This window comes from Medicago sativa, chromosome 7 (genome assembly GCF_051527215.1).
Source record: "Medicago sativa cultivar Bolivia chromosome 7, Bolivia_mono, whole genome shotgun sequence".
NCBI lineage: Eukaryota > Viridiplantae > Streptophyta > Magnoliopsida > Fabales > Fabaceae > Medicago > Medicago sativa.
In genome coordinates, this window is record NC_140755.1 from 97588845 (window position 1) to 97605737 (window position 16893).

The 16893-nt window shown below is 32.8% G+C and overlaps 3 protein-coding genes across 4 annotated transcripts; 1 reads left to right on the forward strand and 2 right to left on the reverse strand.

Moving 5' to 3' along the window:
• Positions 1-571: 571 nt before the first annotated feature.
• LOC146910878 (TatD related DNase) lies at positions 572-4217 on the forward strand. The gene is made up of 11 exons (XM_085722618.1): positions 572-718; positions 820-840; positions 935-1093; positions 1277-1320; positions 1407-1487; positions 1738-1808; positions 1920-2030; positions 2402-2484; positions 2793-3009; positions 3195-3278; positions 3768-4217. The coding sequence occupies exons 1-11, from the start codon at positions 697-699 to the stop codon at positions 3832-3834; spliced, it is 960 nt and encodes a 319-aa protein (XP_085578744.1). The 5' UTR covers positions 572-696; the 3' UTR covers positions 3835-4217.
• A 654-nt stretch (positions 4218-4871) lies between these two features.
• CP33 (chloroplast RNA-binding protein 33) lies at positions 4872-7057 on the reverse strand. Its single transcript, XM_085722619.1, has 4 exons — positions 6531-7057; positions 6273-6374; positions 5352-5660; positions 4872-5240 (listed from the first exon to the last, which is right to left on the reverse strand). The coding sequence occupies exons 1-4, from the start codon at positions 6975-6977 to the stop codon at positions 5103-5105; spliced, it is 996 nt and encodes a 331-aa protein (XP_085578745.1). The 5' UTR covers positions 6978-7057; the 3' UTR covers positions 4872-5102.
• Positions 7058-11730: 4673 nt separating this feature from the next.
• Positions 11731-15775, reverse strand: LOC146910880 (nuclear transcription factor Y subunit A-10-like). 2 transcript variants are annotated; one of them, XM_085723893.1, is made up of 7 exons: positions 15736-15775; positions 15279-15324; positions 14848-15126; positions 13723-13832; positions 13515-13583; positions 13239-13379; positions 11731-12669 (listed from the first exon to the last, which is right to left on the reverse strand). In XM_085723893.1, exons 3-7 carry the CDS (start codon positions 15122-15124, stop codon positions 12262-12264), a joined length of 1005 nt encoding a protein of 334 aa, XP_085580019.1. In that variant the 5' UTR covers positions 15125-15126; positions 15279-15324; positions 15736-15775; the 3' UTR covers positions 11731-12261. The 2 variants fall into 2 exon arrangements, with proteins under 2 accessions (XP_085580019.1, XP_085580018.1); XM_085723892.1 differs by having other exon boundaries at positions 14848-15191.
• Between the last annotated feature and the right edge of the window lie 1118 nt (positions 15776-16893).

The following is a 16893-nucleotide window of genomic DNA, read 5'->3' on the forward strand; positions in this document are numbered from 1 at the left end:
TCAAGTATTAACTATACAACATTCCTGAATGAAACTGATTGATTTCTTCACTAAATAGGATTCTTGCGACGAGTTAAAACATTTGAGTATGATTTTGTCACATGCAACATGATACCAATACACGTGGTTTACATTTAATTACTTCCATCCATCACATTGTCAATGATGTTTACAATACGTGTCAGTGTCATATTTAATGTTTGTGTTTACGTTAATACGTTGCATTTCATGATTAAATTTTATAATATATATAAGGGTCCTGCTAACCGGTGCCCCGGGGCACTGGTTAAGCATACCATAAAAGGGAATTATTACCATAAAAGAAAATTGTTTTTAACTTTATTATACATTAATTACACAATTTCAATGCATTAACTACTATATAATTTCCTTTTTCATATTCTTAACTAGTGCCCGGGGACACCGGTTAGCATTTCCCATAAATAATACTTACGTGTGAGTAGTATTTTGTCATGGTGTTGGTAGCAACACTTAATTTGTTGGATAGCCTGAGGTGCATGCAACATATATTTTGTTGTTTACGATATAAAATTGTTGGGGTGTTGGTATTAAATAGTGAGGGTGCATATAGTAATACATGTTCAGCATTTCATCTTCTTCTTCTTCTGTGGCGCATTCTTCACTGTATTCCATCGATCCTTTTCTCCTGTAGTGAGGTGAAGCAACGAAGCAGACATGGCAGCTATTCGGATGATAGGTAAGTAACTGTAACATACTAAGCTGCTTCAAATTCAATCCCTGTAACTGTAACTAACTGATTATTGATAACTCTCTCTCTCTTTCTCTGAACAAATGCAGATATTGCTGTTAACTTCACAGGTCAGTCACGCATTTTATCAAACACTTTGTTTGCGGCTTCAATAATAATAATAATAATAATAATAATCTTCATATTATTTCAAAATCATTGCAGATGGAATGTTTAAGGGAATCTACAATGGCAAACAATGTCATGTTGCTGATATACCAACTGTTTTGAACAGAGCTTGGGCTGCTGGTGTTCACCGAATCATCGTAACTGGTGGATCCCTTCAGGAATCAAGGGAAGCTCTTGCCATTGCTGAAACTGATGGTTTGTCATTTTATCACTTATGAAATCAGCTTATAGCTTATATGAAAACAATTTGACTTTATTTTATCATTTGTTGTAGAAATAGCTTATTCATAAACGTTACGCTATATGCATTTAATAAGTTGTTTATGGAAATATGGCCTAATTTTGATGATAATTTATTGATTGATTGTTTGATCATAGGAAGACTTTTTTGTACTGTTGGTGTGCATCCAACACGTTGCAAGGTTGATTTTCTTTACTCTTTCGGTATTTTTACCTGCAGTGGTTTGGATGGAAGTGTTTGTAAATGTGACTTGGTGTTTTGATTTAGGAATTTGAGGAGAGTGGAGATCCAGAAAAGCATTTTCAGGATCTTTTGTCATTGGCTAAAGAGGGAATTCAGAAAGGAAAGGTATGCTTAAAATTTTAGCAAGTAACACAATTAGTAAACATATTTTACTTGTAACTAGATGTGCTTGAGCAGGCCAGATCCACATAGTTCTGAATCTTGATTTCTTAATTGGTTTGTTCAGTTCTATACACGTCACCATGTATGTTGTTATTCATGTAGTTGCAGAACTTGTGCTCTAGTTCTAAAACTACTGTCCAAGTAAGCATTTTTAGAAATAACTTTCTGCTCTTTTTTCTTTTTCATATGCAAGGTGGTTGCAGTTGGAGAGTGTGGATTAGACTATGACCGGCTTCATTTTTGCCCCGCCGAGATTCAAAAGAGGTACATACTGTTTACCTGTTGCTATACATGTTACTTTTGTAATCCCCTGTTTAAAAAATATTAAACTATTAGAATTATTAATGAAATTTTGTTGTTGTTTGTGAATGCTAGGTATTTTGAGAAGCAATTTGAATTGGCATACATCACAAAATTGCCTATGTTTTTGCACATGCGAGCAGCAGCTGCAGATTTCTGTGAAATGGTTGAGAAACATAAAGACAGGTATGATTGCTTGATCTCACCATTTTGAAATCTTAAATATTCAAACAATGGTGATTTGATGTGCCTCTTGCCTAGCCTATCATTTTATTCATTTTGAGAAATGAACTTGATCGTAAGGGTTGAAAAGTATTGTTCCAAACCTTAGCTATGTTGTTTACTCTTTCAAGTTTGGGAGTTGAGGGAAAAATGATATAAAGTGTCCGATATCCATCAAAACGAGTAGCATTGAGGTCATCTATATCTCATTTCTCCTCATACCTGATATACACGCTTCATAAATATTAACATAAGAATGCATTTGTTTGCTTGTAATTGATGGTATAATCACTTTGGGATGTGAAATGGACTAATTGTTTCTACCTTTATGACAGGTTCTCTGGTGGTGTCACCCATTCATTTACCGGTAGTATGGATGATTGCATTAAGCTTCTCTCATTTGATAAAATGTACATTGGTAAATCCATCTTTTCAAGCATTACCATATTTGCCAACCTATTTTAAGGCACCCTAGTATGTCTAATTTTAGATTTTGCCTTTCCAAAAATATAACCACAAGTAAACTTTTATCTTGCTAATTGCAAAACTCCTAGAGATTAAAAGATGAACTTACTTTAGGAAAACTTTGTGTTCACAGTTAATTTTGTGTTTTGATATCAAAAGAAAGACAAAGATAGACATGTGAATGGTGTGTGATTCTGATGTTTGAATACTAATACTCCAGTTAAATTCCATAAATGATACACATTTCTGGTACACTGACAGGCATAAATGGATGCTCTATGAAGACAGCTGAGAACCTTGATGTTGTCAAGGGTATTCCCGTTGAGAGAATGATGATTGAGACAGACTCACCCTACTGCGAAATCAAGAATACTCATGCCGGAATAGGTTTTGTTAAATCTACATGGCCTTCTAAGAAGAAAGAGAAGTATGATCAAGATTGTATTGTCAAAGGTCGCAATGAGCCTTGTTCAGTTAGGTAAATGGCATGGTTTTGCTTATCAATGTGGCAATACTTCAAGGAATACTTTCTTATTGATATTACTGTAGTTAAGAGTATTTAAGTTTGCACAAATTTAAACCCTGTATATGATTGTTAATCTTTTGCCTTCGTATTTTAAATGACTATCCTAGAAATATGTCTGATTGACTGTAATGTTCCAGGCAAGTTCTTGAGGTGGTTGCTGGCTGTAAAGGCATCAATGACGTGGGTAGCCTCGGTAGAACATTGTACCACAATACTTGCAGGTAACATAGCTTGTCTCTGGACTTGTCCGTTACCAATGCAAGTGATCACTTGTAGAATCATTGATCCTATGTGTTTGTTGGGAAAAGAAGAAAAATTTAAATTCTGATTATAAAAAGATAAATAGGAACACCTACTGATGGGCGTGAATCCCATCTTGACCTGTGCCAAATTTAGGCTGGACCAAATTTGAATCTGACTAGTGGGCTGGCCTGATGTTTTATCAGTTTTTCAACGAAAAACGAACTTAAATGGAACTAATTGCCTAGTTATTAGATGCCAAGAGTCTTGATTGGTGGACTGCATCTTGGACTAGTACTAAACTACTAGTATAATGAAATGAATTGAATGACATGCTGCTTATTTAATATGCTAATGTTTGATTGGCATAACAATTGACTCTTTTGGTATACTATCGTTTGTGTGTGTTTGTGTGTGTGTTGTTTATCTATTATATATTCTGAAGCTCCAAGGAAAATATTGCTTTGCAGGATGTTTTTCCCGCATGACTTGGATTCTGCGGCTGATGCTCTTTTAGCTGGCGACAATTCATCATAAACAGATTACAGATATGTTGATGACTTAGCTCGTCTCTTTGCTTTTATTCAAAGCTGTTCAGCTGCTCCATCCCCAATTCTTGAGAGAGATTACACAGTATCCTTGAAGTGAATCTGAAAATGTTTTTACTGCTACTTTGCGGGATGCGATATATCAAGAAGTGCTTTTTAGCAGTCTGACGAGTATGTGAGTGACAAATTGTTGTATTCTAGTTTCACGAACATATGATATGAAAAACTAGTATGATACTTGTACCAAAAACAAAACTATTATGATAAAGGTTCCAATGGGCAGTTCTAATAGTTTTTGCTTACAAGGATGCATTGGAAAATTGTGCCTGTTTTTTTATTGCTTTTTTATTCTAATGAGTTGGAATCCTCTCCATTTGTTGACTTAAATTTTAATGTATGTGTCCTGCCTCAGATCAATTTTTTTTTATTTCTGAAAATGGTGCTCAGTTAATGCAGTGTTATAGAAAAGCCATTTGTTGATTGATAATGAGTGGTGATGGGCACTGATATAATACGGTGATTTGATTTCAGCGTCCTTTTCTTGCTATTTTTTCAGTCATTTGGTTAACTTGGACTAATTATAAAAACAGAAATGCTTAATGGCACGACATGATTTTCAAATTTATTTTAATTAAAATTTGATTTAAACAAAGTGAAGCCTCATACTCTGTCGTGGTACATTATGTCGTGTACTGTAGCATTGCTCTTATAAAAAAAAGTGACGCTGTCAGAATATTATGCAAGCTATTCAAGATTAAAGAAAAAATTTGATAAGCTACTAACATTTTATGAAATGGAACTATGGAAGTAAATCGTGTTGTCCATGTAGATTTGTGGTACCTATAAATGTTCCCATGTTACGAGTCTTTACATTTGGAGTCTCACCTAATATGTGAGACTTATTCCCCCTCTTAATAGACCATTTTTTAGGAAATACTCAGCCTTTTTTAGTCTCTGAGATTATGCTAATAACATAACACTCCCTTTGCATCTATTTAAACACTATTTAATACCCTCAAGAGAAGGTTATCATTTCAATATATGATCACTTTGAATAAATTATTAGCTCATCAAACTCTGGAAGCTTGTTCTTCACAATTACAAACCATATAATTGACATCAACCCCTTATAGATACATCTCACAACTGCCGGAAAGTCTAGTTAGTGTATACCAGTATGACTAGTTTGATAGATAATATAACTTATAGGAGGAAAAGGCTAAATGATGTGTATTTTCCGGGCAAAACTTTGATCAATCATCTTTCTTCCGTGCTGGCACTAGACATCAATTCCGAGCCTTCAACATTGTTTTTTGTATTTTCTTCAATTACTGGAGGAGATGGAGATGTCCTCGCTGCAGCCAAATTCAATCGCAACGGCCGGCCTTGAACCTCCTGAAAACATTGCATCACATTAGCAAGGAACGAGGTTACATAGTTATATCGAGATATCATAAAGACCAACTTGAAATTGCAAAACAAATAACTTGCCAAAACTGTACTTACCACACCGTTCATGGCGTTCAAAGCAGCCTCCAAATGCTCAGCAGTTTCAAAAGTGACAAATCCAAAACCCCGAGATCTTCCATTGTCCCTCTCATAGATGACCTTAGCACCCAGTAAGCCTGGCTGTTCAGCAAAGGCATCTCTAAGATCCTGAGAGTTCAGTCCCCAACCAAGGTTTCCGGCATAGATCTTGTGAGGGCTGTCTACAAAGCCTCTGTAGCTGTTCCTTACTTTTTGCCCCATTACTAACCTTTCACCTCCTTTTGGCACTTCTGGAAAGTTTACCTTAGCACTCCTACCACCAACTTGCTGTATATCATTGCAAAAAATAACATTAGCTTTGAACTTTGCATACAAACAACTTACTGTAAATTATTACAAAAATAACATTAACACCTAACTTTGCATAAAACCAACTATAAAAGATCCTGATAAATTGATTATTTAGATTAGAAAGCTCAGTTATGATCAAAGCTTTGATTAGAGTATGGCTCCTAGATCAAAGGACTAGGGCTTTAAATAAAGGTCTACATCCGCAATATGGTGGCTGCGACACAACAGTTTTTTGGTTGCCAAAACTGCAAAACGGTTCTGATTGAGGCCACATCGGCCGCATTTGACTGCAATTCTCTGTCATATAAAGGATTGTGACGCGAACATAACCATTTACTGCGACAACTATTAAAAGAAAGAGATATATTTGCTGGATGAATGCTTTACCATCCAAAATGATGAAACACACAACAAACTAAAATTGAAATTTCAACTACTTATATATAACCAACATTGTTTTGCCAAGTCACAATAGTAAATACTTGTGTTGTATACATATTAAGAATAAACAGTAGCAAAATAAAAGACCACCCTCCTATGAAACCTGAATCAAATAAAGCTAAGTACAATCTAATTTACAAGACTTACAGAGCCATCAAACATTCGAATTGCTTCTTTAGCTTCTTCAGCACTTTTCATCGTAACAAATGCAAATCCTCTGCTTCTGTCGGTAACTCGATCATACACAATCTATACAATTCAATCAAACGAAAAACACAGAAACAAGTATTAGATTGCCATAAAATCCACACACACAAAAAAAAAAAAAAAATTCCTAATCAAACAGACAACAGTAATCTTTTTAATAAAAAAACAAATTTTAATTTAAAATAAAAGAAAAAAAACCTCAACAGACACAACTGTGCCAGCTTCTGCAAAAATCTCAGCCAATTGTGAAGAAGTCATTGAAAACGGCAAATTTCCAACATAGAGTCTTCCAGCATCGTCTAAGGTTGTTACTTTCTGTTCTTCATCTTGCTTTGGTTTATCAGAGGTTTCTGGTTCTGTTTTTTGTTCTGTTTCTGTTTCTGGTTCTGGTTCTTCAAGTTGGGAAATTATGGTGTCTTGAGATGTTTGAAATTCATCTGTGGCAACGAATGGAGGGTGAAGAGATTGAAGTGGGAGAGATGAAAGATTGAAACTTTGAGACTTGAGGGTGAGATTGAAGGGTTTATGGGAAATGGGTCTTTGAGGGAAGTTGGTGGTGGTGAGAGAAATGGAAGAGTGTGTGAATGAGAGGTTATTGATTCTATTGAAGATTGAAGATGAAACATAAGCTGTTGCAGTAGCCATTGTGTTTTGTTTTTTGAGTGTTCCAAGAATTGAGTAGTGAAATGGGAGAAGTGTTGTAATGTGGCATCAATTGTTGAGTTGGGGGGTTTCCATTTGATAGGTGACAAAGATAAGGTTTGCTTGTAACTTGTAAGTCCAATTGTTCCTCTCCCTTGATTGCTTTCCTTCCCTTCCTTGAACAGTTTTATGGTAAACAGTGATTTTTGTCCGGAATATGTAATGGGTAGCCACAATATTACTTAAATGTAGTGTAATTATAAAATAATTCTTGATCGTGCACTCTGTTATTTAAAATAATCTTTGACGAGAACAAATGATCATATTTCTGATAAAGAAATGCTTACATCTTTTATGTCTACTCCTCGGTTTAATCCTCCGTGTGTTAATCCATCACACTTAAACCCTCCAAAAGCTCCTAGACCGTATCGTTAAAAGAAAGATTTTGACGTCAAGAACTATTTTGACTAATAAAGTGCACAGTCAAATACTATTTTATAATTTTGCTAAATTGAGAAACTATTATAACTACTCGTTACATATTCAGGGACGAAAATGACCATTTGCCGTAATTTTATTTGTTTTAACTCAATTTATTTTGTTTGCTAAAAAAAAAACCCTCTAAATTTATGGGATAAATGAAAAACTTATCATTCCTGGTTTTTTGGTTGAGCAATGCTATTTATCAAGAAAGATTTTATCAAGAAATTGTCTCGAAATTAATGTTAGCCAATAAAATCTCAGTCTGGTCGGAAATCATGGGGTGGTGGGTGTTATGTATTTTTTTTTTGAAACTTTAATAAATAAGATTAAAATCTAAGGGTGATTATTTTGCCATGTCATTCTTGAATTCATCAAGAAAATTCATTCTTGATATCTAGCATTTTCCTTTTTGGTTACAACTTATCATTCCGGGTTGATGATGTATCACTGATGATGTCAAATTTTTTATAGGGTTAAATAAGTTTTGGTCTTTATAAATTTTTTAAATTTTTTTTAGTTTGTCTAAATTTTGTTTTTTCAATTTTTAGTCTTCAATATATTTTCCATCACCACTTTTGATATCTATTTTTAAGTCAATTCATGTGTATCATTTGAATATTTTTTTAAGTCGTTTTTAGTACATTATAGACTTCTTTTTGCAAAATTTTAAAACAAGGGATGCATTAAATATATGACACTTAAAAAATTATATTTAGTTCATGTTTTGTCAAAAAATTCTAATTTTTTTTAGAGATTCTTATAATATTCTAAACATTCTTGAAAAAAACTCATTCAAAAATATAAAGGGTACACACAACTTGACTTAAAAACAGAAACTAAAAGTGGTGACAAAAAATATTTGAAAGACCAAAAAATGAAAAAAAAATTTAGAAGGATAAAAACAAAATTTATTTTATAGGAAGCAAAAACTTATTTACCGATTTTTACAATACTGTATTTTGTCTATGATTTTTTTTTTTTTTTTTACAAAAGTAAACGATATTCATTCATTCAAATTGATATAGTATGTCCTCGTGAGCTTAGCTCAGTTGGTATGGATAATGCATAATATATGCAAGGTCCGGGGTTCGAACCCCGGCCACCACAAAAAAAAAAATTGATAGAGTATATGATACAATACAAATCCAAATCCAAATTCGCTAAAAACAAAAATGATGAATCTGTGAACAAACTCACAACAACCATGTTAATAGCATAAAACGACAAAGTATCTATGCCTACAAATATGACTAATATGACTATATTCAAGTCTCCAGAATACTCATGTCTCCGGATCTACAACGTTGACGACGCCAAAGTCATTATCGTCATTGATCGGATCTGCACTTGCTCAAAGCTAATCTTTCAACCTGAATCAAATAAACACCGCACTAAGACGGGAAATAAAAAACACACCGCACAAAGACGGGAAATGTGAAATCACTTATTCAATATAGGATAGAAGGAAAAACAACTCGGATAAGTGATTTTTGGGTCAAAATTGACCCTAAATCACCCCTCTATCAAGAAGAAGAAGAAGAAGAAGAAGAAAGATGTGACAGCTAGGGATTGAGAAGGAGTGAAGAGAGAGAGAATTGTATATTATTTTGTCTATGAAATTGTATACTCCAAAATGAGAAAATAAATAAGATTTTTTTATATATTTTTAAAAATATTTTTACTAATTTAAGATACGTCGTCAACGTGTTGAAATACAAAAGAGACATGGATCGGAGTCCCCATTTTTTGACAAAATGCTTTTTAATTTTTTGTTATTACAAATAACTATGACATGTTTTGAGTTCTTTTAACAATGTTTTTATTGGTAGCATGATTTAAAATATATAATGATTTAGGTAAAAGCTTTTAATTAAGAATGATCAATGTCGCTTTCCTTACTGGGTGGCATTTAGCATGGGTAAGGGTAAGAGTTTTCCACCATGGGAAAGTAAATTTTAACCATTAGATCAAGTAAAGAACACTCTCTTATGGTACACTCTCAACACTATATTATTTATTTCACTATCTTCCTCCATCATCTCTTCTTCAACGTGACATTCAATCTTCAACCAAAAACATAAAAACTCAACAATTCCAAAAATTAAAAACTCTTCAAACTCTTCTTCATCAATAATCCGGAAATCAAATTAAAATTAAACAACTCAGACAAAGTCAGATCTAAAAAAAGGAAATAAGTCTACAAAATGAAAAAGAAATTAGATTTGGAAAATGAAAATTGACCGGCTAATGATATTGGGTTATTATTAGTCTGAATACAACAACAACCTTTTTGAGTATGAACAACTACCCAGGAAGTGAACCCATAGTGCAGCGACCAAATTTTGATAACCCAGTTGCAAAAAATGAAACTTTATAAATATATATCATCATCTTGTTTAACTGGACGGTTAAACTTGTACAATCCTCCAAACAAAAATTCAAAAAAGAAAGAAAAAGAACTAGGGAGAGACAAAGATCATAAAGCCATGGACATTTACTTGGTGAAGAAACTCTTGGTGTTGGTTTGAAATTCAACTATGTGTGTAAAAACAAAAAACACACAAATTTGTCAGTGGGATTTTTGACAGAATATTCAAGAAAGGGAAAAAGTTATTCATAGATCGTGAACTTGAAGTTGCTGGTGGTGGATTGGGGCGTGGAGGAGAGAGAGTAGTCATGAAAGATAGTATAGAAAAAAATATAGTGTTGTGAGAGTATGATAAAAATGTGGTCTTCACTTCATCTAATGGTTAAAATTTATTTTCCCATGGTAGGAAACTCTTACCCTTACCCATGCTAAATGCCACCTACTGGGTGTATTATGCATGTATATACATTTGTTATAACATTTTATTAATGTATTTTTAGGTGTGTATCATCTTGAATTACAAAATTTTCTGCATCTGTATGGTATCATACTTGTAATCGTACTTTGTATCGAAACTTCTAAGCATTTTGTACAATGCAAAATAATTTATTCAATGGTTTGAAAGTTCTTATAAAGTATTTCAAGTTGCTCTAGCTTAACGAAGATGCTACTAAAATTATAATAAAATGTCCATTTTGAATAAACATATCTATGTAGAATTTATGTTCCACTTCTATAGAATCTCTCTTTTTGTTTGACTAATGTAGAATCTCTTTTATTAAAAAACTGTGATTTGGATATTATGTGATGTGATACACCCATAGATGAACCTAACAACTAGAGCTCCATAAGTGTTTCTTGTAAAGAATATTAAAGAACCGTGTTTCATAAAATTGCCCAGAATCCATATTAAATTTAGGTCAAATATCTTGTTTGGTCATTTAAGTTTGACAAAAACTAGATTAGTTCTTTCGGAGTTTTAAGATTTGAATAAGTCTTTTAAGTTGTTAATTCAATACACTTATTTGAAATTTTTTAAGTTTTTAAGTTTTAAAAAGGTCTTTAAAAGGGTATCGGTGTATTAAATTAATAACATAAATGACCAATTTAAAACTTAAAAAACTTTAAGAATTAGTCCAGTATTTTTGTCAAACTTAAATGATAAAAACATATTTGACCTCTTTAAAAAAATGGTCTTGTTAACGAGGGCCCTCGGGGCACTCTTTAAGCATGCTAAAATAAGTAATTATTGTTTTAAAATGTTAAAGTTTTCGATTTTCAATTCACTGATTACACAAACTTTTATAAAAAGTTACTACTACTCCCTCCGTCCCATAATACTTGACTCAATTGACCTTATTACGCATACCAATGCATAACTTTGAGCTTAAATATCTTGAATAATATATTAGATTATGAAAATTTGATATTTTGAAAATACTCACCGAGACGAATCTAACGACATCTTATATGATATTATTTATCTTTGTATATTAGTAGAAAAATACGGTCAAAATAAGTTAGATCAAAATTGCACATTTTCAAATAGGTCATCTATTGTGGGACGGAGGGAGTATTTAAGGTCCTTAACCAGTGCCCCCGGGGCACTAGTTAACATTTCCCTAAAAAAAATGTATTTGACCTAAATTTTATGCTAATATCATTTGGTACCATGCAATAGATGTAGCCAATCCCATCTAATGGGAAAAAAATTTGTTGGTAGTTGTTACGATGACCATCTGGCTTCCATGAACAATCCTTCTCAAAAAGGCCATGAACCACCCCAAACTAGTCTTATATCTTACATTTTTCAACCAATAACATAGTTGCAACTATTTGCTGTACTTGCCAATTTCCAAATGCAAAAGATAATAAAGTTTTGACATTGCCAAAGAAGAGAAATAGTGAAATACAAACCAGTGCTTTTATTTTTCCAACAAAGATCCACAGATCATAGTTATATGATACATTGCTCCCCAAAGTCAGACATACATAAATAAGACACCACATTAGACATTACTTTTTTTTTTTTTTTTTTTTTTTGGTACAACCACATTAGACATTACTAAAACCACACATAACTAGAATTAGAAATTAGTGTCTTATTCACACCGAAAAAGACACATGATAGCCTTCTGTATCAGGATAATCATACCAAGTTTTATAACTAGAATCATAATTTTAGTGCCTTCTTTTCACATCGAAAAAGACACGTAGTAGCCTTCTGTATAAGGATAATCGTACCAAGTCTATCCCGTGTAGAAACACAAAGACAGTTTACTTTAGGTACGTTGAGCCAAGGATGAGTTGCCAAAGTAATGAGCCAAGGATGGATTGCCTAAGACCAGACGTCAGGACGAGCCTATAGTCATCTGGTCTTATCAAGGACAGGGTTTGGTACAATATCGCACCAAACCCACTTGATTCTTTACAGAATCAAGCTTTAAGGTTACAGCAGTTGCCAGCTGCTGTTACCCATTTGGTCGGCATGATAACACCACGCCCACCATCGATCATGTCTGCCATAGAGTGGACAGAAGATCCAAGGTGATTGACGGTAAAGCTGTCAAGATTTCCCCTCGAATACAAACTAGTCACCTCTGATCCAGAAATATTTGGGCTGCTTCCATTAGTTTCCTTTGAAGAGTTTAAAGTTCCAATATCAGATTCAAGGAGTTCAGAACTCTGAGAACCACTGAACTGCAATTGTTGACTGCCGAATTTATGCACTTTACTTCCAGTTTTACCATCTCCATTGGCAGATTTCTTTGTGTTTAAGAAACGACCACCACATCCTCTCGGTCGCCGCATTGCATGGAGATGGCGTGACTCGTGCATGTAGGGCTGTAAGACAAACAAAATTCAGATAGCTTAAAAAAAGCAAAAAAGATGCAAAGCTATTGCACTAGTAAAAGATTGTACTTAGCAAAGAAAGCGATTTTTGAGTCATCAAAGGAAAGTGCATGTTGAAATTTGTTATTAACATTCTTGGTTGACTTTTTAATCAAAGAACAAAGTATAAGATCATTGAAGCTTGGATCTTTCACTGCAGAATGTCTAAGAATTTTGTAATTTATTAAATAAAGTTCAACTTACAATAAACCTTATTTCATGATTCCTCATATTATTTCTGCTTGAAAAAAATAAAAGGATAACAGTGCATTGCTGCAGCATATAGCTAACAGAAAAAGTGTTCACTCAACTTTATTCCTTTCAAAATATCTTCAGAAGTAAGGTCTCAAGTTTGAGTTTTGTAAATGAAAAAAAAAAATAGCACAAGAAAGCCTTGTTTCTTGAGTAAATGCATCCTATTGGACTAAGATTAATCAAAGTCAAAATAGATTCCAGAAACAAGACAAAAAGAAAAACTTCAATGAAGACAGAATCTGGGACTATCATGCATGGAATCATACCTTGTTACGTTTAATCAATTTGTGACCAAGTACAGCTTTGGCGCGGGACTGCCGACGTCTAATGATTCCATTGTACTGCTTAGCATTCACATAAATAGGTCCATCATCAGATGTCATGTTAAGGGGCAGCATTATACGTCCCTACATTGTTACATACAAACATACATGAATTATTAAGTAGTGAAAAGATTTATAGTAGATTATCAATTGATAAGCAAAAGCATGTTGAAAGAGTAACATAGTTTTTATAAGAAGCTTGCGAAGCAAAAGACACACTTGAATTTGAGGTCCATAGGTTGAGATGAGTCCATAAAATTGATCTGCATAAGGATACTTTGTACAGATCTACAAGGGGAAACATACCAATCATAAGGGAAACATGTCTACAAATAAAATACTAAATCATCAGAGTACTTGGATTAAATACATGTACTTTTCTGCTTATATAAAAAACCGTAGAAGTTATTTTGTAGAGAAGTCTTACCATAGGTTGACCAAATCCCAGCTCAAAGCGATTCGGGGTATCAGGGACTGCCGACTGCAATGATATGGCTGTATGAGGCTTTTGTGCATCACCTGACATTTTAAAATCATCTGAAGAAGAAACATTTGAAAGTTGGTATGTCAAGTACGGCAAAAACTGTCGATTCCAATAATCGAACAAAAGAGGCATTTTCTTTTATAATGAAGTTCTTATAATTTCACTCAAAATTCAGTTTAGTCCCTATAGTTTAAAACCATTTGAAAGAATTCCTATAGTTTCCAAACAATAAAAAATGGTCCCTATAAATTGGACTTGTTTTGTTTCCTTATTAGAGTAATTTCAGGAACTGAATGAGGACCATTTTGCATTATTGGAGTGAAATTATAGGAATCTAATAGGACCATTTTTGCATTGTTAGAAAATAATAAAATACTTTTTAAGGGTTTTGAACTGTAGGGACTAAAAGTGAACATGGAGTGAAGTTATAGCAACATAAATACATAATGAGTAATTAAACATTTTTATCTAGTTAGATAGGGTGCAAAGTATCCTCTTCAATAATCTCAACGAAGACATTTTTAGCTTTTTTTCTCCAATATAAGTCAGTTGGGAGGGACAACATAACCAGAATGCAAAGATTTTTTATTTTTTTATTATCACCAACTACCTCAAAAAATGTATGGCAAAAAGGTGCAAAGCAATCAACTTGTGATATATGTGTGTTATAGATTTAGGTCCTGTTTGGATAAACACTTATAGCATAAACACTAATCATATAAGTGCTTATGTATTAGCTATTTCTATAACCAAAGATAAAATTAAGTCAAACTGTTTTCATAAGTTATCATCTATAACTTATGGACAAGTCATTAGCTGTTTCCGTAAGCTATAGCAAATAGTCTCACAAGTATTTCTATCAATAAATGAGATCAAATAAGTCAATTCAAACAGACCAATAGTCGATATCAATTACTATTTTCGTGTAAATACAAGTGACCAAATAAAACAACTCAAATATTCCATTACTTCCATTTCTTTTCAAATTATTGCCAGTGTTCGTGTGTGTCTATGTCGTGTCAAGTGTTTGTACTTAATAGGAGATACATCTACAATCAAATTACAAACCTGGAAAGATGGTAAAGTGATTGGTATGCCCTTTCCCAAACACATGTTCAGTTCCTCTAGCAGATTGCTTAGTTGCAGCAAGTTGGTCAACAGCAGACATAGGTGGCTCCAATGAAAAGGATTTGATTTGGCCACCAGACTCTCCATAAAGGGATTGAGATCCAAAACTACTCCACCATGGTGCAGCAGCTGAATTATTAGTACCAGATGATAATTGCCCCACAAAATTGTGTGCAATTCCATCATGTTCTTTCAGATAAACAGTTTGCATAGCCATAACTGCAAAATTATCCAAAGATTATTTCTAACTTAATTAATCTTTCTGGTATAAAATATACAACTTTCTGCAATCAAAGATTGAAAAAATTATTACCATAACAATATTCATTTAAAAAAAATACTTTTCAAGGAAGAATTAGCATAAATAGTACCTCAGATTTCTATTAAGTCTTCAGCATAAAGGTCTTGAAGCAGAAGCTGGATTGAAAACAATACAAAAAAAAAAAAATTAAATTTCAACAAGTTATCAATAATCAATAATATTAATAGTACTAATACTAAGAATAATAAGTTTAAGATAAGTAGAAGGAGACAAAAATAAGGTGGGAATTACAATCAATGAAAGATACAATTCAACAACAATTCCAACAGAAAAGTACAACAGAAATAACCATAAGTACAAAAAAAAAAAAAAAAAAAAATGACCCAGATACATAAACCAAAAAACCAAGCTATAGAAACAAGAAAAAAATCATCTTTATTTTTTCAAAAAAATTATATAAATCTTCCCTCCCAAAAAAACATAAATTTCCAAATAACATAAAAATCAAATTTTTACAAGACCCTTTAACTTTAAGAAGAAGAAGAAGCAAAGAGAAAGGAACCAACATGTTAGATTGAGTTGTAGAAGCAGAAATGGTTAAACCCCATTAGATTGGAGCCATGTCGGTATAATATGAAGCAAAAGTACACACAAAGAGGAGAGAGAAAGTGGAAGTGAAAAAAGAGGAAGAAGAAGAGAGAGAAAGATGAGTGAGTACAAACAAATATTAATGGAAAAATGATTCACCAATGAGATTTGGTTTTCATGCATATATCAAAAGAGGTTTGGACCTTCCACCTTCATTTAGTATTATTTGTCTTGTAATATTTTTTAAATCTTTTTAAATGGATTATAGAATCACTCCTCTTTCTCTCCATCACATTAATCTAGTTCAAAATAGTCCAAAAATTTGCACTAAATATTTTTTACATATCTTTTGCACATTTTTTTAAACATTGTTAAACTAAAATAGAACGAGGAAAGAAAATGTTGGAGATGGTGCCAAACTATATGACATTAATTTTTTAAAACAACCACTCATCTATTTGTGGTAGTGCACCTTAAATGTTTTCTAGTTTAATATTCTCACTAATGCAAGTGGAACATGTTCTTCTTGATAAGTTTTAGATATTTGAGGCGTGGTCCTAACTAAGTTTGCAAAGTTGCATGCTTAGCTAGCTCTAAATTATATATGCATATAGAGTTTGCCTTATGAAAGCAATAAAAATGAATCTTATATTATTCTCTTTGTAAATATTTATAACTTTGATAAACATTTATAACTTTACGTCAAAAAAGAATTATAACTTTGATAGAGATTTACTTTTTGAGTATCTATGGATAAAATTATGAATAAGATTTCCGCATAGTGAAATCATAGAAAATTTAATATAGAATGATATCTATGGAGGTGTGTACATCAAAGAATATATTGTAGATATAATTAACTACCCATTAGTAGTAGGGTGAACATGCATCTTAATAGTTGATTCATCATGAACCACCAAAAAATATCTTTACATACTGTTGGTGAAAAAAATTGTGCTCAATATCCATTTGTAGGGGTTTCACTAGTGACTGCTTTGCAGGAACTTGGGAAGAAAAATGAAAAGGTTTTTTTTTTTCTTCTGTTCTTTCTTATTAAACCATCACCGCATTTCTAGACTATTAATTATTTTCTCTCTAATTTTGTCTCTGAACTATAAAAGTAATAAATAATATCT

Excerpts from the sequence above, each read along its gene's own strand:
- LOC146910878 (XM_085722618.1), top strand. The coding sequence starts at position 697 with ATGGCAGCTATTCGGATGATAG. Across the intron at positions 1,488-1,737 it reads AGGGAATTCAGAAAGGAAAG|GTGGTTGCAGTTGGAGAGTG; the intron begins GTATGCTTAAAA and ends TTCATATGCAAG. Across the intron at positions 3,010-3,194 it reads AATGAGCCTTGTTCAGTTAG|GCAAGTTCTTGAGGTGGTTG; the intron begins GTAAATGGCATG and ends GTAATGTTCCAG.
- CP33 (XM_085722619.1), bottom strand. The coding sequence starts at position 6,977 with ATGGCTACTGCAACAGCTTATGTTTCATCTTCAATCTTCAATAGAATC. Across the intron at positions 6,375-6,530 it reads GCACAGTTGTGTCTGTTGAG|ATTGTGTATGATCGAGTTAC; the intron begins GTTTTTTTTCTT and ends TGAATTGTATAG. Across the intron at positions 5,661-6,272 it reads TTCGAATGTTTGATGGCTCT|CAAGTTGGTGGTAGGAGTGC; the intron begins GTAAGTCTTGTA and ends AATGATATACAG.
- LOC146910880 (XM_085723893.1), bottom strand. The coding sequence starts at position 15,124 with ATGGCTATGCAAACTGTTTATCTGAAAGAACATGATGGAATTGCACAC. Across the intron at positions 13,833-14,847 it reads TCACTTTACCATCTTTCCAG|ATGATTTTAAAATGTCAGGT; the intron begins GTTTGTAATTTG and ends TTTCTTCTTCAG. Across the intron at positions 13,380-13,514 it reads CCTATGGACCTCAAATTCAA|GGACGTATAATGCTGCCCCT; the intron begins GTGTGTCTTTTG and ends GTAACAATGTAG.